Source organism: Otolemur garnettii, unplaced genomic scaffold (assembly GCF_000181295.1).
Source record: "Otolemur garnettii isolate 467f Iridium unplaced genomic scaffold, OtoGar3 scaffold00063, whole genome shotgun sequence".
In the NCBI taxonomy this organism is placed as follows: domain Eukaryota; kingdom Metazoa; phylum Chordata; class Mammalia; order Primates; family Galagidae; genus Otolemur; species Otolemur garnettii.
Genome location: NW_003852458.1, coordinates 3,458,748 through 3,484,259, shown reverse-complemented (window position 1 = coordinate 3,484,259; position 25,512 = coordinate 3,458,748). Strand labels below are relative to the sequence as shown.

Genomic DNA, 25,512 nt, shown 5'->3' with positions numbered 1-25,512 from the left:
CGTTATGGCTTCGAGAGAGATTAAGTTAAAGTCATGGATTGACTTAAAGAAAGATGTTTCATGTACAGTATTCCGAAGGTGATTCTACAATTCCTCTGTGGCCTGGCACAAAAATGTTTGAGGTTTGGGGAATTCTGGGAGGCCCTCAGCACTTCTGATGGTAATGAAGGGCCCCCCTCAGCTGGGCTGCCGACTTGCCCTGTTGGGAAGCTAACAGCTGTCTCTCCTGGGGTCTGTTTTACAGAAGGGGAAGTCTGAAGAACTACTGAGCGCCTTGGGATGCCAGGACTTCCCTCCCACTTCTGACTGTGAAGACTTGCTGATAGAGTTTTTAGAAGTGGACGACAGTGAGGACCAGCAGTTAATGCCACCCCATTCGAAGGAACACCCGGGGCAAGGCGCCAAACCCCCACACCTGGATCCTGACAACGACTCTGGCCGGGGCAGCTGCGACAGTCCTTCCCTTTTGTCTGAAAAGTGTGAGGAACCCCGGGCCAACCCCCCCACATTCCAAACTCCTGAGGTCCTCGAGAAGCCAGAGAATCCTGAAACAAATATGACCCCCACCTGGGACCCCCAGAGCGTCGGCGCACAAAGCCCCAGGCCCAGCCTCCATGCCGGCGGATCCAAATCTTCAACCTGGCCTTCCGCACACCCCAGCCAGCCCGGCGCCAGGTCCTCCTACCACAGCATCGCCGACGTGTGTGAGCTGGCTGTGGGCCCTGCAGGCCCTGCACCAGCCACCTTGTTGGACAAAGCGGGAGAGGATGTTCTAAAATCCTCTAAAACCATTAAGACCAGACCGGAGGAGGAGGTAGCCACGCAGAGGGAGATGAAAAGCTTCCCATCCAAGACTGGCCGAGACGCAGCCTGGCTGCTGCCGCAGGAGAAAACACTCTTCATCTCTGCAAAACCCGTGGATTACGTGGAGATTCACAAGGTCACCAAAGACGGAGCCCTGTCCTTGCTACCAAAACAGAAAGAGAACAGCCACCGTGTGGAGCAGCTTAGGGCTCCCGACACCAGTAAGGAGTACGCCAAGGTGTCCAAAGTCACGGATAACAACATCTTGCTGTTGGTGCAAGACCCGCGAGCTGAAACCGAGGCTTTGTTGGAAGACTCAGCCAAGGAGGCTCTGCCGTCACTTGAACAGAATCCAGCGGAGAAAGACCTGACCTTCTTCACGGGGACACCCAGCAACTGCAGGGTCCAGCTGGGCGGCTTGGATTATCTGGACCCCGCATGTTGTATGCACTCCTTTCCCTGACAGCTTCACTCATGGAAGGATTGGTGAAAATGTGATTTTTCTTCAGGTAACACTACAGAGGACACGACACCCAGTCCGCTAGAGACTGGGCCAGGTGTGGTCAGACGGTGGCTACTGAATCTCACGGCTCCTTTCATGCTCCATTTCCAACCACTTGCCTCTTTCTCTGACAGCTGATTCCAGAACAAATCATTCTGCTTCCTAACCGTGATACGTAGATTTATTTTTTGCGATTAGTTATAAAATTATGTGTTCAATGAAAAAAAAAAAAAAGCACACTGCTTAGTGTTCTTGAGAGAGGGTGCCGGTAGGTACAACTTCTGGAAAAGGCTTTCAAGGTGGGTATGTGACGGTTGGAAATGAAATGGTTAGAATTGTTTTGACCACAGGGAGATGCGAAATAGGTGGGAAGTGCCATGAAAACTGCTTTTGAAAGCCAAATGCTGAAACTTGACACTCCTCTTCCCTTTGATGAGATTAGGATTATTCCAACGTAGCACATTTTAAAAACAGAATGTATCAGAACACCTGGTAAATCATTCGCCTCCCTTCCTGTTTTACTGACATGTTGCCAGTACGCAAGTCAAATCATGCCTCTGATATTTTCCTTAAAATGGTTACGATATGGTAAACGTGGTTCTCTTTCCCCCAATTTTATTTTATTCTAAAACCTCCGGAGAATCGAGTTTTGGAAATTACCATTTTCTCACACAAGAGGCAAATGAATACCATGTGGGGAATCCTTTCAGGATGTTTTCCTGCTTCATTTCTGTAGAAGAGTGAAAAACAAATCCCAAAAAACTAACTTTAATTTAAAAGCTAATCACAGCAGGATGCTTATGGAAATACTGCCTTACTGTACATACAAATTCTACTTTAATATTAACCCATTAGCTTAACTGGTATTTTTGAAGACTATTTTTCTATCACTATGGTAAAATAAAAGAATATTTTCTATATTCCCAGTACAGCTGTTGACGTATTCAGTGGGTACAATATTTTCTGCTACAAGGTTTAATGAGTATTTACACTGCACAGTGGTATGTGCCGTCCATACCGACCCAGCACCCACTGAGGAATATTAAGTAGATGGCAGAATTCAATTTCCAGCGCCATGTAGTTTATCTGATTCTTTTTATCACCAACAATACCTACCACCACTGACAACCTAGAGTTTTAGGACTCTCTACAGAACAGAAATTATTTCTCCTGTGAGCTTTGGGCTACTCTGGGTTTCTTCCCATCGCTGGGTAAATCATCTTAAAGCTCCGGTGAAGGAGGAAAGTGATATCTTCTGACATGCTGTTTCAGAGAGAGCTTTAGTTTTGTTTTTATGAGCAATCTTGGGCAGGCAAAAAAAATTAAGCAAAACCAGGCGTTAGTATCTCTCTGAAGTAGATCCATTTGCAAAATCTTGGCAAATCTTGGCAGAGAGAGCACTCAGAAGTGTCCAAATAAAAGTTCTAGGAAAGGAGTCATTTGTAGAGCCATGGGAACCACTCCAAAGGTCAGGGTAAGAAGGTAAGAATTTCCAAGTCAGTTCAAAAGCCGGACTCCCTGAGAAGGGTCAAATCTTGGATCTCCATTTTAAAGGGATCATTCATCTATGTGAGCAAACCATCTCCCTCTCTTTTTCGTTTTTCCTGCTGGTAAATCTATTCTCAATCACCCATTTACTGGCTGGACAGAGAGAACTTGAGCATGCTTCTGTGAGTTAAATCTTCAACCCCAATAAGCCTATGTTGACAGGAACTGGACTATTTGAAGGTAAAGACATTGCTTTTTCTTTGCAAAAGCAATCAACACAAAGCTCTATTTCCTGATATATAAACAACATCTGTGAGTGAGGGAAGCACGTGGGAAAGGTGTCTGAGCTCATTGGGTCCTTGGAGCATCTGAGGACCACTGCAGCAGCATCACCTGAGTGATGCTGGGAAATTCTGTTTGCAAAATCTCAGGCCCCACCTCACATCTACAGAATTAGAATCTGCATTTCCCTAAGATTTCCAGGTGATTCACATGCACAGTGAAGTTTGAGAAGCACTGCCTTCAGTGACCATTTCCACTAAGGCTATTTTAGTGCGCAGAAATAATCCTCTCTTGGAAAGTACACATCAAATCTGTTTGGCTTTTAATGAACAACACTGTATATAAGCAGACGGCCAAAAGAAAAAAAAAGCGGGGTCGAAGAGTCTTAAATTACTCAATCTTATATGACTTCACATAAGAGAATGACTTGCAAAAAATAGACCAAACTTCCAAGAGGGGCAGGCAATACAGTCTACCTTGAGAGGCATTAACCAGAGGCAAAGACCTTCAAAGCCAATACAGACTAAACCTTGCCAAATATAGTTCATTCTTCTCTAAGATTCATAGCAATCATTTCTAGAGCTTGAAAACTTAACAATAAAAATAACCTGCTTTAGACATATAATTTTCATATATTAAAAAATGTCATGGCTAAAGACTCATACCTAATCTCCAAAAAAATGCCAATTAGCCACTTTGATCAAGACTTTAGTTCAATTCTGTGGTCAATTGGCATTATTTGAATTAAGTTTTTTAGTAGTGTAACATGTTTTCTATCAAGGAGTCAACTGTTCAAATGAAAACATAAAGACTGAGTTGGGTCCTGTTTTGCCTTAGAGAGACCTATTCCCTTCTCTGAGCTTCAGTTTCCCCTAAAGAAGATGTTGGGCCAAATCATTTCTAAGGTCTTTTTAAACTCTGAGTCCTTGACTTCATTACTTACTAAATATTTTTCTGCAAAGATAATTTGTACCAATGCCTTGTATCTTAACAAAGCTGACAAAAAATTGTTCTTCTTCATGGAAATATGAAGTAATCTTCAGTGATACGCTCATTACCCTTCACTTTTTAAATCATCTGTTTTGATTGATCTTGTATTACACATGCATTTTGATAAGTCAAGTAGGTATGAAATCATATTCTAAGATTTTGTGCAAATATATGTGTAGAAAGAAGAGGCATGAGATAGAAAAAAGACATAGGGTGGTGCCTGTGGCTCAAAGGAGTAGGGCACTGGCCCCATATACCAGAGGTGGTGGGTTCAAACCCAGCCCTGGCCAAAAACTGCAACTTTTTTCTCTAAAAAAGAAAGAAAAGAAAAGAGACATAATGGATAAAGCACTAAACTTTAGAACTATGATTTTGTGCTGAATCAAGCCATACTCATTTCTCGCCAAGGCCAACAGCCTCAACTTGCTTATGTCTGGCTAATAATTTCTTTTCCTGTCATCTGAAATTATGAACAACCATTGCACAGTGGCTTAATAAGGCTTATGCTCTGAGTTATAAAAAGTTGTATTTTTATAAACAAATACCTAAATATTCAAGCTTCAAAGCACATGGAAACTGGATCCAGTCAATGGCTGATTTATGGAAACTTATGACCCAAGCAGCAAAAGATTCTCTGATCAGTTGCAACAAATGTACACACAGCCCCCCCAATATGAGCACAGGTTAGCACAACTGTGTGAGATAGTTAAGATCCTGCACTTACTAGATAGATCTAGTAAACGGTCTCTCCAGATTCTATCTTAAGAATCTGTGTTTTCTTAAGTGCCTATGCCCAATCCTAATAATCAATCCTTTATTAAAGTCTGCCCTTAACTGGTTTGGCACAAGATCCTGGCAGTGTGACTCTTTGGCCCAGGGTGACCCAACTGAGTTGAGAATCTTTCGAGTTAATGAACAACCGGGGGCTCCTGAGTTCCAGGGAGCAGTTTGGTTCTGGAGGAAATCTGGCTCTCCCTCGGGCTGCTCACTGCTACCCATCCCTTGAAAACTTGGCTTTGCCTTATCTCCTTAGAGTACACAAGAAAGAAACAGATTGGTACATATTTTACAAAGTGCCTTCCTTTAGTTTTGTTTTGTTTTAATTTTTCATTTTGTAGGACAAGTGTATTGATTAGAAAGTACGCTTTATAGGGATTCTTTAATGTAAATAGAGGGAGGAATAAAAAGAGAAAAAACCAGAAGGGGAACAATACAATGGCTAAAAAACAACCTGCAAGCATTCAGTGAATTTTGTGCATTGTTTAATTGGAGTACTATAGAGCTGACGTGAATAGTGTAATTTATTTTACCTGACCAAAAAAAAAAAAAAAAGTGAGTCTGGCTATGATTTGGGGATAAGCTTTTCCCCTTGTGATTTGAAACCCTGATATCGATGCACTTTTGAATGTCACTGAATTGCATGCTAGGCTGGAAAGGAAAACGCATGTACACTGGAACTTTGGACATGGACAGGAAAATATTAATGATTTTGAACTGGTGTGACTAACATAGATTTGCTCTTGATAAAAGCCTCATGTGTACTTCAGTGGACAAATTTCCTTTGCTACCTTTTGGCTCAAGCACAACAGTGTCATTGCTAGGATAGTGACAGAGCACTCAACGTCCAGGACCAAATTGCATCAATGCCACTCAATAGGCTGCAAGACCTTACGTAAGTACTATAAAATCTGGTCACCAGTTCTCTCACTTGTTAAATACGTGAGTTGGCCTAAAATGTTTCTTAGACTTCTTCCAGCTCTGTTTTCAATTCTCACCATCTAAGTAAAATCCAGGGTCTCAGATCAAAGGCAGGTATAGTGTGAGAGAGGATGGCCGGCATGCCCTTGGCCTGAGGCAGCAAACATGAGACCGTGTCTTTTAACAAAATTTTACAAAATTTTACAAAATTTTTCTCTTGTACAGATATCCATTCCTCCAAGTCAGAGTGATTAAACACCCTTGTTTCCCCTCTTCCTTTCCTAGCTTTACATACTTGTAGGCTTTTACTCCCTCGCTTCAGGGACTGTCATTTTTTCTAAGAGTTAGTAGCAACCATTGGATCTGCAAGAAATGAAATTACTCATAAACAAAGAATTTGGGCCTGCAAAGGACTATGTAAATGGTTAAATCAGCTACACAGATATCTAAGGGCAAATGGAAGGTCACAGCCGCACCCTATTTAGAGATTTACATGCATAGAAATCTGAGCCCATGTCCAGGAATTATTTCGTTAATTCAAAGGCCATTAATATGTTGATGTGTAAGTACTGGAGGTCTTGAGAAATTTTAAAATACAGAATTATTGCTTCACATATAATCAGAAATCACATTTATAATTATGATCTGGACTTAATATATGATTAGCAAATTATCATTTGAAAATCAAACAGGAGTTCTCTCTCCCCAGACCTTTGTTTTTCAGCAAGATGAGCTTTAGTCTGGGACACTCATCGTATCGAATTCAATGAAAGGAGTAAAATAGAAAAATTGAAAATCGAATGTGTCCAGAGGTTTAGGCATCTCAGGATTTCACAAAATACCTAGAGTGGCCTACTACACAGAAATTTTATCGAACCTGTTGGATCTACAATCTATTCAGTGTTCTGAGTTTCTGCCTAAGAAATGTACATAATTCACATCCTCATAGACCAGCAGCTATTTTATCTACATGAGTTTCTTGATTTATTTTGCTCTCATTTCCATTTAGAAAAAACTAAGACACAATAAAATAGACAAACCTATCCTGTTTTATAAGGTTGTGGTCAATGAACAGAAGGACTCCCAGATAACCTTATTCTATTAATTAACATATTACCTGCTACTGATTGAAAGAAAAAAACAATTAACTCAAAAACATTATCAACTGAAGTAGTAACATTCAAAATAACCTTTAACAGTTATATCAAATTATGCTTCACCTGAATAAATGTCAAAATACAGTCTGATATTTTTCTGTGCATTTTGCAAATCCTGGGAGAAAAATGATTTTTATCGTGTTATCTAAAATTGGAACACAATATGGCAAAGATACCTCATAAAAATAATTTATTTTATAAAATTCTAGAATAAACGGATTTTGAATTTTTAAAAATAACTACCTCCCCTTCATGTCCTCACATCCTTCCTTCAAAGCTGCTTGTAGTTTAGAAACAAGAGACGTCACATCTCATACTCTTGTTTTTCGGTGGCATATTGGATGTATTTGTCACGTGACATTCCTGACTTTCCGGTAACTGTTGTATTATTTTGTATTATATTGTTTTATGTGGCTTAAAATAGTATATGCCACGTTGAAATATATAATCCTTACATTGTAAAACTCATCATGTAATACAAATGAAAATCAATATTTAAGACTTCCAATCTATCCATCTGTAGCTTCAATATGATTGTGTCTGCATCTCTAAAACAAAACTGAAAAAAAAAAACCATGTAATTGTATATTTCTGTTGGAATTGTGAAAATGCTAATTTTTTTCTTATTCTTAGCCTAGAAGTAAGATCATACACCATTCATTGTACAACTGTTCTGGAGTGTTAAGTATTTAACGTACGATCGAACAATTGTTTAAAAGTCCACCCCTTGGCTTTGCTTCACGTCACTGATGATGGCTTCTTGAGTGTCACTTGCATCACGAGGCTTGCCTCTGTGCTTTCATTTTCAACAGTGGAAGTGTCTCACGTGGAAACCAAAGCAATCTAGAACCAGCTGTTGGGCCATTGTGTCTTCTGTAAAGCCATATGAAGTAGAGCTATATAATAGCATAAGGTTCCATATTTTCAAAGCTATCACTACCTCTGCCGTTCTTCTTTCTCTAGCAAATGCCAAGCCAAATTCCTCAACGTTAAATGGGTAATTAGAAGTGATTGGTACGATTGAGAAATTGCTGGGATTGTTTTTGTTTTTGTTTTTGTTTTTTACATGAGAATATACTTTCTAATTCACCACTTTGCAGGTTTGTGCTACAGTTTCTGAATAACCATTCTTACATTGTTAAACTTAGTAAAAACTGGCTGAAAAAGTTTAGAAAGAATACGAAGTAAGCCATCAGATGAAAAACTAATAAAGCCATGGAGTGTGTATTTTTTCCTAATTATAAGTCACATCAGGGTAGTTGTCACAAGCCACAAGAATGATTATCTCTTGCAAATTGATTTCCCCACCCCCCCTAGAAACAAATCCTTTCCATATTTGACCGACAAACGTAATATGGTATGGGAAAACTCAGCCATTTATCAGAAATAATCTTGTTTTTATTTTAAAAATTCATTTCTATATGTAGTTTTTCTGATGTCTATTTTTTCTCTTTTGAGCCTTAAAGACATATAGAATTATAGACTACTGTAGTCATCTGATTTGTTATCCAGCGTTTTTCATTCTGTAAATCTTTGTTTATTGTACTTTGTTTTCTGTTTTCTGTGGATTTATTCATTTGTCTCCTTTTATTTTGAGGGGACAATGCAGATTGTTTAATCTTTGTCAATAGCATGGGCTGTTATGCTATTATCGTAACATCTCCATGTTTACTGCATGCCAAAAACAATGCTTGCCAAACAAAAATCTTAGACATCCAAAAATAATATGCTTATGATTTTTCTATTGACATCATTATTAAAAATACGCAGCTCAGTGCCTGGCAGAATAAATATTTCCCTTAACCATTCTTCCTCTTTTTTCTTTTTCTTTATTTAAAATGGAGATGAACACAATAACACAGGCATGGCTAAAGAAATTTCCTCGAGGATTTTTTTTTTTTTTTTTTTTTTGGCTGCTGAAAGATCCATCATCCAGGCTATTATGTGTACAAATTGAACCAAAACAATTGTTCCCCTTTATTCTCACCCTTCCATATGATTATAAAACAAAATTTCCCCCTCTCACCGCAGCCCTTTCACAGGAGAAGCTACAAAAATATAAGGTGAGATGGAAACAGGTGCATAGAGGTCCAGTAAGAGAAGCTTATAAAGGATGGGCCAAACTATTTTTAAAAAAAAAAAGGTGGAATCCCTTTGAATGGTATTATTCAACCACATTATTAGCAGGTCTTTTCTGACAAAATTCATCAGATGAAGTGTAAATGGATGATCTTTTACTTTTAATGGATGTAGACCTAGAAATCTTCACCTTGCATTATGAAATTCTGTTCATGCTTGCATTACAGAATTGTGAAATGTTTTGTGTGTGGGTCTGCTTTACAAATTCTCCTCTGCCTCCCCTTAATTCCCTAATGCCATGTCTTACAGAAGAATGAGAAATTTCTTTCTTATGTGAGTAGCATGCCCTAAAACTTGGCTTCAGTCAAAAGCACACAAACAAACAGACTCTCCCCTGCCTACATTAGAGCCATCTGTCTTTAATTCTTGGATCCACTTGTGTTTTGAACTTGCAAAATTGGAAGTATCTGTCACCAGACACAGGATCCACACAACGAATGATGACCTGAAGAAGTAATATGTAGCTGATTTTCCAAAAGTATTGCATGTGATACTCCGAAATTATATATTGCCACATCTTGCCAGAATCCCACCTGAAACCTTAACCCTGTCAGACTTCCTACAACTTACTAATCAATCAGATCTTATACATTTTAAATCTCGCCACGTTTTTAGGGACTGGGAGATAACACTTCCATTTAAGGGAAATCTTAAAATCTTGGGGCGAGGGAGCAAAATGGGACAGGGAAAGGACTGAAGATACAGGGGGATGAAGGAACCCCCAGCAGGGAATTTCCTGGCCAGAATAGGGAAGAGCAATTTCTGCGGGCTTTACCTTTGAGAGGCCCTCCAGCCCATGCAGGTGAAACTGCACCTGTTTTTGATATTGTCAAGTGTATTCTAATTTGGAATCTCAGTGTCTAAACTGGAATTCTTTTATCTACAACATCTTCCACCCTCCCCATGACACCCTTTAACTCAGCTGCTCATGCTAGTAAGCATTTTTTTCTTGCTGTGATCAGGTTCATGTTAAAACACATGCTCACAAGCTGACTTGAAGCACAGATATTTTTATGAATGCAATAAAATGTTTTTGTAAGGAAATGCAAGGGGATATTATTGAAATGAAACACCTCGTGGTTGTTGGTTGCTGAACACTTGTATGAGAAAAAGGAGCTCAGGAATTTTTATTACTGTGTTTATAAATGTGTTTGAAAGAATTTGTAAATGTCACAGGTACATTTTCAAGGTGACACGTTTGGTCATAATAAAATTATCAAAAATAACCAAGTGTGCTTAAATGAGATTTGCCAGTTTTACTTTACATGATCAATATTGATATTGTTGCTGAACTATGTAACTTTATTATGCATTTTTCAATCCTTTTTCAGAGCAAATGTTTCTGCAATGGTAGCAATGTTTACTTTAAATTGATTTAATAAATTATTTCCTGAGCAACGATCTTTGCAGGGTCTTTATATGTACATGAAACATGGATTATATGAAAAATGCAACTTGAGACAAATTCCTTTCTTTGCTCCATTGAACCTTATTAGAACACGTTTTTTCAGAGAAGAGACAAGAAAAAAAATGCTTTAAGACATCTGAAAATAAAAATACGCATTTATCCTAGGACACTTTTGTCCATAGCTTTTTGTGCCTGGTAGTCATCTTTCAACAGCTTCTCTGATTTTATTTTCCCACTAGATGTAAATCAAAACTGAGTTGGAATCTTGCCTCCAACTCAGCCAACTCCTGCGTCTCTCTCCACTGTCCTCACGTTCCCCTGTCTTTTTTCATGTGCCAGACCCGAGCCTTGAAAATATAAACACGCTTAGAAGCACCCAGACGTCCTTGGACTTTCTCCTGGGAACAACAAAAAACAATCCAAAGGGGTTTCCAAATCTGAGATACAGTCAACTTTTTCAAATGAAGTTGAAGCTATAAACTCAGTGCCAAAGACTTATATTTTCTTTTGTTTGTTTCTTCCTGCCTAGAATTACCCTGTCTTCACTTATAACCAGCCATGATTAGATTGATTAATGATCTTTTATGTGTTGCATAAAATATTTCATAAACTCTTGAAAATTACATGAACATAGCAAAGACCCATTACCAACATCCTAACCTCATAAGTCTGTTACCTTATCTGTTTCATTCCCTCTCTCCCTTTTCTTTTTTTCTTTAACAAATCACTGATTTGTTTAACATCACAGATAGGGAGATATGGCAATTTGTATTCCTCCCAACCCTCTTTAGTGGTAGCCATAACCCTGCCATTATTTTATATCTTTCCTGGCTATTTTTAAAATGCATTTACCTTATATCTATGTATCCATAAGTAACATATGCCATTATTTGGGATGTTTGTGAATTTTACATAAATAATAGTATATATTATTATGCACTTTGATTCTTTTTTCCTTCATCATTGGATTTTTGAAATACAAATAGCTCCAGCTTATCTGCTATAGTAGTATAATTTATTAATCCCCCTATTGATCAACTTTTTTTTTTTTTTAGACAGAGTCTTACTTTGTCACCCTCAGTAGAGTGTGGTGGCATCACAGCTCACAGCAATCTCAAATCCTTGGGCTTCAGAGATTCTTGTGCCTCATCCTCCCAAGTAACTGGGACTACAGGTGCCCACCACAACACCCAGCTATTTTTTTGTTGCAGTTGTCATTGTTGTTCACCTGGCCCAGGCTGGGTTCGAACCCGCCAGCCTGGGTGCATGTGGCTGGCACTGTAACCGCTGTGCCACAGGCACCAAGCCTGATCATGTTTTTATTTCTGTTTTGATACATGAGTGCCATGACCATTCCTATGCCAATGTCATCTTGAATATATACAACCCTCACCAGGACATACCCCTAAAGGTGGAATCATTAGGTCACGTACAGTGCATAGCTTAACCGATCCCAGGTACTGACACGCACTGCTCTTTATAAGGTAGTTGTTACCCCTGCCCTCAGTACCTGTTCCCCTTTCTCTCCATCTTTATCATTACCTGGTATGTCAGATGTTTCAATCTTTGACAATTTGATGAGCACAAAATGATACATTGTTGCTATTTTCATTTCCATCTCTCTGATTAGTGCATCTTGTATCTGCGTAATTCTTCTTTACCTGCTCATCTCTATGCCGTTCACCTTCCAAGTTTCTATGCCCAAATCTTAGGGTTTCTTTCTGGTCCATGTTTCTGTTTCTCTCTCCCTGCCCCAGTGCTCCACCATTATTACTGCACTTCATACAAAGTCTTATTATCTGGTAAATTAATTCCCATACCACCCTCCCCTTCTTCAAAATTATTCTGGCTATTCTTGGCCATTTGTTCATCATCTGAATTTTGAAGTGAGCCTATCGAGTTTCCAAAAAAATTGTATTTTGAACTAGATTGTGATACATTGAATTTATGTATTAATTTTAGGAGAAGTTATATCTTTATACTATTGTGCCTTTCTAATCACGGACATGATAGAGCACTTTTTTGCTTTACACTAGTCTTCATAATTGTTTGCATGTGTTTTATTAGATTCATTTCTAGGCACCATATAATTTCTGTTGCTATTGTAAATGCAACAAGAACAACGGAACAATTTTTTTAATTAAAAATTACTGAAACCAGACTTCCTTAATTGTCTTATTCTAAGTGATCACTGCTGGTGTTTAGAAACATCCACCGATTTTTTAAATATTTATCTTGCATCTTGTTATTAGTTTTTATGATTGTAGTTCTTACAGGTCTTATAATTATTAGTTCTTACAATTATCTTTATTATAATTGTTTGTTCTTATAATGTGTAGGTTTCCTTGGATTTTTGATTTTTACCAGTGTATCATCGGAAAGCATCGACTTTTTTCTTCCTTTCCAATCCTCATACTTTCATGTTTTTCCTCATCTAATTCCTGGGATGGGGCTTCCAGTACAGAGTTAAATAGAAACAGGGTAATGGGTATTCTTTCCTCTTGACTTCAAAGAGAATGCTACTACAAGTTCACCATAACATATGACGCATCATGTAGGAGTTGCAGGGGCCAAGGGACGTGTTCCCATTTACCCTCTGAAGTCTCACTGGAAATCACTGATGAGAGCTAAATTAATAGGAAAAGAGACATATATGCGCATGTTTTCATCATAGTTTTACATGACGTGGCAGCTCTGAGAATTAAGACCCAAAGATATAGGGGAAATTGTTCATGTTTATGCTCAGGTTCAACAAAGTATGGACGGCCACGTAGCAATATGATTGACTAAAAAGGGTATGAATTAATGCTAATGGTCTGAGTGGGGAAACCCAGCCTGGCCTGCCTATTTAGATTCCTCTTGGCTACTCTATGTAACATTCCTTCCTTCTGGGTATGAGGCAGGACCCTCTCTGGAATGGAAGTCTTAGGACCTACGGTCAAACAAGGTAGATCAGATAATTTCTTTATGGCCAGTTTTTACATAGAAAAGCAAGGAGAAGTTCAAAGTAATGTTTTTAGGCTTTGTGGCTGGTTTGACAGAAAAGGGGTTCTTGGGTCTCTATGACCCACCTTGGGGAAGAGGGATTCTAGGTTCTATGGCTAGCCTGGGGGAGGGGGAGAAGGAAGGGCCAGAAACAGGAGGGCAAGAGGGCAGAGAGAGCAGATCTGGACTCCAAAAGTGTTTACCTTAATTATGTTAAAGAAATTCTTTTATATTCTTAGTTTGCTAATAATTTTTTATCATGAATTGGTGTTAAAAGTTCTTACAATTTTTGCTACCACTGTCAATGGGATCATGTGGCTTTTCTGTTAATTAACGTGTAAATTATTCTAAAGAATTACTTTAAAGAATATATTCTAAGGTTAAATTACCCTTGCCTTCTTGGAATAAATCTGACTTGTACATGACATAATTTTGCAAATATTATTCAATGCAATTTGTTCAAATTTTATTTAGTTTTTTTGCATTTATAAGATCTGGCTTTTTTGCTGCTTAGGATTATCTACTTCTTGAAATTCTATCAATTTTTATTGTATATATTTTAAGGCTATGTTATCTGATACATATAGATTTAAATATTTCATCTTCCTAATAAATTATTCTTTGCATTGTTAAATATGATCCCTTTTATCCCTAATGATTTTTTGTTTTAAAAACTATTTTGTCTGATATTCCTGTTGCTAACTGGCTTTCAGGGGAGAGGGTGGTAATTCTCTGGCAAGTCTCTTTCTCTTCCTTTCCTTTCTATTGTTCTGAGTCATTTATGTTTAGCTGTGTCTTTTACAAATAGCACAGACCGAGATTTTGTTTTTTCCTTAGTTGAGAACTTTTTCCTTTAGGTGATTAGGTAGTTCTCGTTTTCTCATCTGATACACCCACCCTTCCTTCATTTTTCATCTGCCATCTGAATTATTGACATTAGCCAATTCTCTAGTAATTATGATAGGAACAAGATATAATTAAAGATCTGCATTACATAATTCACTGTATCTGAGGGTCTCCAATTTTTTTTTCTTTTCTTCAATTCCACAACTCCTAAATGAGTTAGGAAATGGAAAAGATTACTTTGGAAAGGTGGTTCTTTATCCTCAGTATCTCTTACCTAGACCCCGCTCTTTTACGGACAGGCAGTGTGGGGGCAAAGAGCAACATTGAGTTACACTCAGGACTTCACTGAAATATCACCGCTGAACCTGTGTGCAAAGCCTTCCCCTACAATTATTAACATGACAACAGAATTTCCATGTTTGCCAGTTGCCAAATATTTTTTTCAAAGAGAAATTTCAATATTTCCTTACCTGAGGAAATATATTCTGTGCCTTCAAAGTTATTCTTTGTCTGTGAAATAGAGAACTTCGGGGGTAGTAAGACACTGATATGCTGGCCCTCCTGCTAACCATTGTGTAAACTGGAGTGGCCCCTCATCATCTTTGTTCTTATGTAAAGTGGAGAAAATAACATCTGATTTGCTCAAAAGAGAGAGAAGGGAGCCACTCAGAGCAGATTTCTCTTAAAGTCCCTTATAACTCAGAGGTAACTTCTGTTTCAGTTGGAGTTTTATGTGTGAGCCACAGGTAAGAGTTTCAAATTTGGTATTCCGAGTGAATCTTAGGCTGAGGAGGAAGATGGAGATGGAATCTAAGTTTCCCCCTCATTCCAGTTTTCAGATTCAGTGGATGTGGTATAATTCTACAGAGTGTGGCTCAAGGGAGTAGAGCACTGGCCCCATATGCCAGAGGTAGTGGGTTCAAACCCAACCCTGGCCAAAAACTGCAAAAAGAAAAAAAAGAAGGAACATCTTGGGAAACAGTTTTGTGAAACGTTAGCTGAGTTATGAATTGATGCCATCTTACTGGAATGCATTTAAAACGTACATACGTTTTGACTTAGGAATCTTTCTTCAAGGAATTTATCCCAAGAAAAAACTAACTAGCAAAGCACATGAAATTCTCTGTCTTAAGATATTGGAAACAATCAGCTTTTTTATTCAGAAAAAGGACTTATAAAATAAAATACATGGAGACTTTCAGTTTTTGAAATGGTATGTATATATACAGCTATATACATGTAGAGAAGACTTCTGAAAGCGTGTTTACTAAAACATGGCAGTCAGGTTGATTGTGCTCTATACTTTCTTTTTCACACTTCTCTAGGCTTGAGTTTGTTTTAACAAAAGCACATATTGTATTAGGGTAATACAGCACATATTGTATTAGGGTAATCAGAGCAATTTTTTTGTTTTTAAATGAAGAAGGCGTTACATCTCAATTCCCATCCAGAAGTTATTCAAAATGCACTGTTTTGCTTCCCCAACTCCTGATGTTGAGTGCCTCTTACCACAACAATCTCTAAAAAAGAGATTATAGCCTAAGAAAAATCTCTTATAGCCTACGAAAAATCTCAAGTAGAGCCTGCAGCACTCACAAAGGCAAAATTGGCCATGACCCAGGAGAGCTGCAGACCACATGCCACAGTTAAGGAACTCCATTTTTTCTCCCCTCTGTCCAATCTCAGGACAGATTGTGCACCCAAGGGAGAGGGCAGTGTGTTCACTGGCCTCAGTGACATGGGTCACTCCTGCAGCAGTTCACAAGCCAGATCATATAACCTCTTCCCCCTGTCTCCAGAGAAGAATAGGCTGGGAGCCAATGCATTGAATTTAACATACTTTCTGTGCTTCCCTAGTGCCCTCTCCTCCTGTGGACACTCCTGGACGTTGGTAATGGATGTGGCCAAGTCAGTTGTCCCATCTACAGGGTGACCCAGGATTAACAGCACCACCTGGCCCCCAGTACCATGGGTGCCACCATGCAAAGCATGACTCTCATTCTAAAGCAATAGGAAACCTGGTGGAGATGGACACATTAGCAACTTGGTTAGAACTTAAAAACATGGCTTTTTAAGTGGAAAAAAAAAAAAAGACATACATTTCACATAAATTAAAAATGCATTCACTGTAAACAATGCCTAACAATATACATTAGAATATATGCCAACAAAAGGATATATTATGTTTAATAGATATTAAACATACTGAGTAGGTATCTATAGGGATTGGGGCTGTGGGTGGCAGGAGTGGAATTTAAGAAATTAAATATATAATCAAAATAAAGCAGCCTAACTCCTCAGTGAACCTCTTGCCTTCTTTGGACACCTCTGGGGACACACAGCTGTCCGGACCCTTACCTTACCATCTAGTACCCTCTTCACCTCCCTCTCAATGCCTCTTCCCCCATTGTTCCCTCTTCTCTAAGATGCCCCCACCAATTCTGTTACTCATTTGCCTCAGGCCAATGCTTCCTCTTGCTTTCTCACTCCCAGCCCTGGTTTCTCAGGCTCTGACCTTTTCTCCCCCACTATCCTGCGGCAGAGAGCAGCTCATCCTGCCGCCCACTGATGCTGCCCAGAGCTAACAAAACTAGTCCAGGAGGCCCTTCTTTTCATCAGCCTGCTTTCTCTTCTACCCTCCCCCTCTCTCTCTTCCTCCCTTTCTCCCCCCACCCCCACGCACTCTTGCTAGCAGTGGGCGGCTCTGGGGCTTCCCTGAAGCCATTGGCGGTCAACACTCCAGGATTTCCCTCCTAAAACCACTCCCTTCCTAGTTTCAAAGTCCAGAAGGTCAGCAAGCACTTGGAGACCAGCCATCCTCCAGCCTGCTTCCATGTAGCTCTGTTTCCTGACCGGGAGAGATGACTCTAGTCTGGAGACATTTGCCGAGAGCCTGGTGCCTGGTGACCTCTCCCAGGATCCCCAAGCCATGTCTTTCCTTGAGCGGTGAGTAGAAAGCAGGGGGATGTGGATCAGCAGAGGGACCATGAGCTGGGCGAGACTGAGCTCTGGAGTCTGTTGCCTGGGATTCGGGAAAGGGAGACCTGGGAGGGATCTTTGAGACAGGGCATGGGCACAGAGGTCTCACCCTATCTGCTCCAATGCCTCTCTTTCAGAGATAATATTTGGTAATGCCTCCTTTTCTCCTCAAATAAAATTCACAGATAATGAAACCCCACTGCACACAATCTCAAAACAGTGACAGCATACTATCTCACCCGCATGTAAAATGAAATCAATTCAACATCAAGTACTCACTTGTATAGATGCTACATAGATGTCCAGGGATGACTATTTTAAAAGACATAAAACACCTTCACAGATTTCTCCCATGCCCCTAGGAAGTGGGACCACCCCCTCAATACTGACAGAAGACTCAGAAGCACCGTGGCATTCGCAGAGTCACCCACACAGAGACCAGAGCCCAGGCCCTCCCTCCCACTCAGACTCTGCTCTCTGCAGCCAGAGCAGAAAATGTGAGGAGATCTGAAGGAACGAGTCTGGCAGCTTTCTGTGTTCTATTACATGACCTTGTGTCATCAGAAGCCCACCATCTCCTCACCGACTTCCCCACACACATGCACTGAAGCAGGTGTCTGCGCAGCTGTGTGCCCTACAGACCTCAACAGACATAAGGGGCCCGTGTCCACTCTTATCATGATGAATGTTGCCTTCATTTTCTCCTCTTCTTTCCTTTTTTCTCCTTCCTTCCTTTCCTGTTTGTTTTACCTCCACTGACAATTGCAATTTCTTGAAACCTAATACATGCCTGATGCTTTAAATGGATTATCTCCTTTCCTCCTCAACCAAACCTGTGAGTACAGCCACCCTGTTCCACAGAGGAGACAGAAGAGTAAAGATTCATTCTCAAATGTGGTCAAAGATAAAATCAGAGAAGTGCCAACTTGGGCTCAAAGGCAGGTCTGTGTAACTCCAAATTCGGACTGATTCCACCAGGCATTTTCTTACCCCACCCCCCTTCCAAGCCTGCCTGAGCCGCCAGGTTTCTTGCCCAGAACATCACTTAACTCCATTTTCTCAGAAGCAGCTGAAATGATACTCAGAGTCTCACGCTCAGTAAGGAGGAAGCTAAGCTGAAAGCTCCAACTGTGGACAGAGCAAGAGAAACGCCTTCCAGGCTGCCCTTCCCCTTTCCTTCTCTAGCCTGGGAGGGTTGTGGAGCTGGACTGATGGTGGCAGAGGTGACCCAGAAAGAGGAGGTGAGGCCTGGTGCCTAGAGATCTTGGTCAACTCACTGGGGACGCCTTACCTGTAGGTTCACCAAGGAAACTACAAAGGAAAAGTGATCACGAAAACCCATGCCATATAGACATGAGTGTCACACTTGTCCCCTTGCCCTTCAAAAACCTTTGGCACCTTTATGCCTACCATTACACCTTCTTACCCACTGCACCTGCGTCTGTGCCTGCTTGTGTGTGTTCATCCAAACACACACTCATTGAGCAAATCTTTCTTAAGCACCCAGTGTGTGCTGAATAGACATTCAAAGTTCTTGAGCATCTATTATGCACCAGTGCTGAAGATGTAAGCACAGTAAACAAGATAAAGCCCCTGCCCTTGTGTATTGCAAGGAGACAAGAATAAATAGATATGAGGTCTGACAATTATGTATGTGAACTCATCCTAGAAAAAGTGCTACATATAATATCACATATTCAGTGATGAGGTATATGTGTGGGTGTATGGGAGAAGATGAAGCTAGGGTAGAGGAGGAAATGATAACTGAGAATTAAGTTAATAAAACTATATTCTAGGTCTGTTTCTGACTATGCTCTTTCTTTTGGTTTATTTTTGTGTTTGTTTATTTTTTGAGACAAAATTCTCACTCTGTTGCCTAGGCTAGAGTGCCATGGTATCAGCCTACTTCTCAGCAACCTCAAACGCCTGGGCTCAAGCTATTCTCCTGCCACACACACACAGACACACACATGCACGTGCACACAATTTCCAAGAACCAAAAAAAAGCTTTGTTAACGCTCAACTCCTAAGTCATGCAATTATTTAGATATGTAGAATTTAAATTTTTTCCAACAAATAATGAAAATCAAAATATTTGTATATCTTTTTGTCTATCACATATTATTTACTGTTATTTCTGAGCTATTTTTATTGAGGAGGTGGATAACAGGCAGTAGGTTTTGAGGTATTTTCTAGATTGTTTCATTTATTGAGTAATTTTTTTTTAAGAGACAGAGTTTTATTGTCCCCCTCGGTAGAGTGCTGTGACATCACAGCTCACAGCAACCTCTAGCTCTTGGGCTTAGGCGATACTCTTGCCTCAGCCTCCCAAGTAGCTGGGACTACAGTTACTCCCCACAACACCTGGCTATTTTTTTGTTGCAGTTTTTCTGGGGCTGGGTTCAAACCTGCCACCCTCGGTATATGGGGCCAGTACCTACTCACTGAGCCACAGGGGCCGCACTTATTGAGTAATTCTTTTTCTTACTTGTTTGCTACTCATTACTATTTCTTTCTTCCTTCTTTCCTCCATTCTTTGGGGCAGAATTTTACCCATTTCACTTGGAGCCCTCCCTCCATGTGCTTATCATGCTAACGAATGAATGAATGAATGAACTTGTCTTGACTGCCTAAAATTCAGGATTTTTCCTATCAAGTCTCTTTAACTCCCATTGCCCTCCAGCCTACTTTCATAATTCCTATAACCTTGGAGTCAAGAGAACTTACGGCGTACTCAAAGGGAGAATCCAGTTTTGCAGATGGAAAAGTGACACTGAAGAATTCTTAGAAACACTCAGAATTTTTTTTTCCCATCTCTGAAGAATAACTAATGCAAAGAGACACAATGAAAAGCTTTTCAAAAGGTGAAATTCTCAGAAAACTTACGCTATTGTTATTTTTTTCATCATTTCTACCCATGGATAGCCAAAAGCCATTTGCTTTTAAAGTAAGAGCAAATTAATGACATTAGTTCTAATTTAGTGCAGAAAAGTGAATGGATCTCTTTGAAAGAAGATATATTCAGAACTGTTACTTTCCAGCTTCTTTTAATGTTTTTTTTATGATTCTCAGGAATATGACTTCATAGCCACACAAGACGCAGACATTTCATTCACACATTCAAACCCTCATAGCTGAATAAGAGATGTCATTTCCTTAGTTCTTGCCCCCTGTAAAATTTTGACATTGACCTTTGATCTAAAAAATTAGAAGCATTTTTTTTCCAAGAGTACTCAGAATGTCTCTAGACATCTCTTCTAGCTCTGATGTTCTGATATCATTATCCCATCACTCTGCTTTTAGAGGTCAAAGTCTGCACTGGCAGAGAAGGGCAAAGGCGGCCCAAGAATGAGTGAAAAAGAACCCTAAGTTAGGGGTCAGGAACTGGGAGTTTTGTTCTTGTTCTTCAGCTAACTAGCTTGGTGACCTTACATTTATTTACCACCTTAGGCTGGTTTCCTTATCTATACCATAAGCATTTTGATATACCAAAAAAAGTCTAAGGTCCCACCTAGTTCCAAATGTTTAATGATTATGGTTCTATTTATCTTTTTACTTTGTCATGGTCTTATGTTGGCAGCCTTTGTATTAGAGAGAGATTTTGTCTTCTAGATATATTTGTATGTATTTTTAATATGGTACGTTGCCTAACACCTGCCTCTCCTCATTCCTTGCAAGCATAGTCAGCAGCCATTAATTCCACATATATTGAGAGTCAACTGTGCACAAGGCACTGGCTATGTAGGAGGATTCAGGCACTAGACTGCTCAGAGCCTAGAAAGAACCTCTGTTAGCAAAAAGGATGGACTCCAGCAACACACGGCTTTGGCGGAAGCTTGGTCCACCAAAGAGGAAGTCAACATGGCAGAAGCAACACGCACAGTTGGCCTGACCCGAGCTTCCCAGGATTCTGAGGGACTGCAGATTTCCTATGTGGATGAGATTCAAGAGGAACTATCCTTCTTTTTCCTCTAGAAAATTTGGTACTCAGTTTTTACACCCGAACCAAAGGCAGATTAAAATGATTTTTTAAAACTTATAAACAAAATCACCTAATTCAAGTAACTATAGGTGATTTTCATAAATGGACCTATGTCATACCTACTTGAGGATCCTAACTCACTTCACTTTCAGTAGGTGCTTCCTGGACATCAGTAACCAAGCTCCATCTTCATACGAAACCCAGGATGCCACCCTGTGACTTCACGCCCGAAAGATACCAGGTAAGGTTCAGGGCTTTAGGAAAAACCAAAGAGGTCTTCCTCTTGGGAGGTCGCCATCGTTTCCTTACAATCAACAGCAAGTTAGAGTATACTTTAAAATAACTACCAGAGTGGAATTAGAATGTTCCTACCACAAAGAAGTGTTAAATGCCTGAGGTGACAGATCCCCTAATGACCCTGATTTGATCAATTCACATGGTACGCCTGCACCAAAGAATCACATGTACCCTATAAAAATATATAACTATTTATGTACCCAGGATAATTAAAAATAAAAATGAATAGCACGCAAATGGCCCTGCTTGCCACTAAGCTATTCCATCTCAGGTATTCTATTGTTTAAGTCATTTAATACTAGAGCATGGATGGGTGTGCATGTGAGAGAAAGATCAGAGTACAATCAAAACCATACATGACCATGGCAGTGTGTCAGGGAGACACACACGTTGCAAATGTTCTCATTTTGACGAATTCCTCTAGCAATGCATGATCTGACCCTCCTGAGTCCTCTACCCTCAAATTATAAAATTATCTTTTTGTTCTCAGATGAATAAAGAGTACACTGGTCCCTTCTCTCCTCTCTCTCTCTCCACACACACACACAGAGAGAAACACAATAACTCCTTTATTCCATATTACTTGGAGGTAGAAATTATAGAATCAATAGATATCCCAGAGGGACCCACAAAGAAGAGAGAAATGTGGGACAGAGATTTTATAATTAAAGACACAAACTCCTTTTTCTGCACTTTATCTTTAAAAAAAACTACAACTAAAATGACTTACTGGTGCAGAATAATTACTTATCAGGTCACTTCTAAAGCTCATTTATCTTTCATAAATAAAATCAATTCAAAGCCAAGGCTTTCCATTGAAAGGTAGAAACTCCAGCCCGTTTCTTCATATTTGACCTAGAAAAGAATTGAAAGGATACAAATAATAATTTCACCTCCTTGAGAGGAAGGGCTTGAACTTCTTACCAGGGGCGTTCTGGGTAAGTCTGCCCACTCATGAGCCTCTGTAAGCAAGAGTGCACTATTTCATTCACCAAAGAGACCAACTAGATGCTGTGAAGTTGACCACGGACCATCTTGTAAGAAATGGAGAGAGAAGGAAGAGGGATTTAAAATCTTGTTTGTCTGCAGTCCCTGGCCTACAACCGCGTCCTAGAGATCCACAAGCAACACCTTTCTCCCGTGGCGACAGCGTATTTCCAGAAGCCCCTGCTGCTCCACCAGGGACACATGGAGTGGCTATTTGATTCTGAAGGAAACAGATACCTGGATTTTTATTCTGGGATCGTCACTGTCAGCGTTGGTCACTGCCACCCGTGAGTAGCCTTAAAATCCAGGGATTTTAACCCCAAGAGAATATATAGAAAAGAATCATGTTAGTGACTCAGAAGCCCTGATTCACTCACCCTGGTTTAAAAACAGTGATTACAGATTGTGGCTGACATAGTCCCTGCCATTTCCAGGGTATGCGGTCTTGACCCTGTGCTTTTTCTTTCCCTGACAATGCAGGAGCTTGTCACCTTGTCCCTCTCATTGCACATGCAGTGTAGCAGGTACCACTTGGCTGTCCTGTTTGCTTTGCACTGGCAACGGCCTCCCAAAGAGAGGGGTGCAGGGGTGGTCAGGCTGGGAGTGAAAGGCATACGGCTCTCAGAGAAACAGGGCAGGTGTGTGGATAAGGGATGATGAGAGATGAGAAATTAACTTCTAGCCAGATGAACTTCTTCGTGGACTCTGAGAGATGAAACAGAAGAAAGAGTGTGATAAGAGATAGATGCGATCCTAGCTGGAAATTGGCTTGGAAATGTTTCGATCTATTCATCCCGAGATTCTGTGCAACAAGGATCAACTCACATACGCTAATGCCCTTCCACACATTTTTCTGTGGTCTTTTTGGTTTTCTGTGCAGACATCTCACTTTCACAACTATTCTCTTTTGCCTTTAATAATCTGACCAATAAAACTCACACTAAGTGGGAAAAAATATAAGTCAGCAAGTCTAAAATAAACTGAAGAAGGCTGGGCCCTGTTGTCGAAGCTGGAGGCAGAGTCAGGAGGTAGGGGGTGAGTGCCCCAGGACCCAGCCCTCATCCTTTCCCTCCCCTCCCCTCTTCTACTCCTCAGTCTCGGGAGGTGCTAGTCTGGTGCAAGGGAGGTCCCACGGGGCATCTGAAATAAATTTCAAGTGCAAGGTCAAACATAGGATGGACACACATGAAAGAAGTAGAAAGAAATGGAGAAGACGATTTAAAACAATCTTATTGAATCCCCCAATAACATGGGACTCTGTCCTTGTTAGCAGACCACCTGCACTGGTTTTCACAACCTTATTGGTCCTCAGCAGGGACCTCTGAGTGTCCCTGCTCTGTCCTTATCCATCTGCTTCCTCTTCTCTCTCAACTGCCTTCCTCCCTTACTTCCCTCTGTGGAATGGGTCTCCTCATCTCCCAGCCCTGCTCATCTAGTTCCTTCACTTTCAACAGCATTGCCCAGCTCTGCGTCTTCAGGCTTGGCCCCCCGCCAAGCTACATGAACACCTCTAATAACCCAGAATGGGCAGTAAAATGCCCTGGATCTCCCACTGCCATCTAGGACACCCCTTGCCCTGTAACATCCCACTGTCTGCTCATATTCAGTATTTCCAAGACTAAATCTATCGTGTCCACCAAATCATTTCTATTCACATGTGCATTGATTCAAGGAGTATATATAAGCCTCCTCCAGGAAGTCCTCTGCTAAGAGCTGGGGAGCTGGACAACCGGCTGTAGCTCTCAACTAATCCTGGGGTTTCCCAGTGTGCCAGGCAAGAATGTTGAAGTCATCTTTGACTCTTGTTTGCCTTTCGTTTCCTATAGCCAACCTGACACCAAGGTCCAGCTTTCCTCCTACAGAAACACTCCCCACAAATTCTCAGCTCCCACAAATTCTCACTAACACCAGCGTCCTGGGTGCTCTTCTCCTTCTGGCAGGCCGCCGTGTCCACCTCACCTGTCTGCATGGCCAGGCTTCCCTCTCCATCCCCTCATGTGGTTCCCAGATACATTTCGCAAAACATACTTTGTGAAACATGTCTCCTAGTTAAGAATTTGCTGATATGCCACAATTTTCCAAAGTGAATTTCACAGAACACTGATCACAATAGTGTTCCTATGGAAAAGGGTTCAGTGAGAAAATAATCTGGGAAACACTTTAAACTGTATCTCCCTCCTTGAGAGCAACAGTGTCCATAAGCCTACTGAGGGTACTAACAAGACCTTTAGTACAAAAATAAAATAAAATCTGTTTGATCTAGTACTCTTCAAAATTATTTGCTCACTGAACTGATTTTGTTTTTTGGTGCAAAAGATATTAATAACAGAACTGCTGCGGAATGAACTTCAGTAATTGCTGTTTTTTATTTTTTTATTTTTTTAATTTTTTTTTGAGACAGAGCCTCAAGCCGTCCCCTTGGGTAGAGTGCCGTGGCATCGCAGCTCACAGCAACCTCCAACTCCTGGGTGCAAGCGAGTCTCCTGCCTCAGCCTTCCAAGTAGCTGGGACCACAGGCGCCTGGCTATTTTTTTTTTCTTGGTTGCAGCTGTCATTGTTGTTTGGCGGGCCCAGGCTGGATTTGAACCTGCCACCTTAGGTGTATGTGGCCTTAGCCTCTTGAGCCGCAGGCGCCAAGCCAATTGCTGTTTTTTAGATGAAGTTCTGTCTTTTCAAGGCCTCCCCACTCAGGCCCCATGTATTTATGCATCTTTCATTTCCACTATCCCCCAATATGAACCTTCTGGTCCCATAAAGTTGGGCTTGATCCTTCAAAGACTGTGACTGTATAGTTTCAAAATGTTCATCAACACTGCCCCAAATATTGCAATCTTCTTTGAGGGAAAACTATTGATCTCATATACATGCCCTTGATGAATCTACAGTTCTTAAGAAAAACAAAACCAGAAGAAACTCAGGCTTACCTCCAATCTCTATTTTCCTAACTGTTCAAAGAAGGGTTATAAAA

At 40.4% G+C, this 25,512-nt stretch overlaps 2 protein-coding genes across 6 annotated transcripts in view; both read left to right on the top strand.

Moving 5' to 3' along the window:
- Nucleotides 1–7,475, top strand: part of PRLR (prolactin receptor) — a 156,958-nt gene extending 149,483 nt beyond the window's left edge. For all 4 annotated transcript variants that reach the window (XM_023514996.1, XM_023514994.1, XM_023514995.1 and 1 more), the window contains one exon: nt 245–7,475. In XM_023514996.1, coding sequence (XP_023370764.1) covers nt 245–1,267 — 1,023 coding nt within the window. In that variant the 3' untranslated portion in view covers nt 1,268–7,475. The remainder of the gene's footprint in view (nt 1–244) is intronic.
- Nucleotides 7,476–17,099: 9,624 nt separating this feature from the next.
- AGXT2 (alanine--glyoxylate aminotransferase 2) overlaps nt 17,100–25,512 on the top strand; it is a 38,088-nt gene continuing 29,675 nt past the window's right edge. Inside the window, exons 1-3 of one of the 2 annotated variants that reach the window (XM_012807112.2) lie at nt 17,100–17,245; nt 21,413–21,501; nt 22,647–22,831. In XM_012807112.2, coding sequence (XP_012662566.1) covers nt 17,161–17,245; nt 21,413–21,501; nt 22,647–22,831 — 359 coding nt within the window. In that variant the 5' untranslated portion in view covers nt 17,100–17,160. The remainder of the gene's footprint in view (nt 17,246–21,412; nt 21,502–22,646; nt 22,832–25,512) is intronic. The other variant, XM_003792935.3, reaches the window with a different exon arrangement.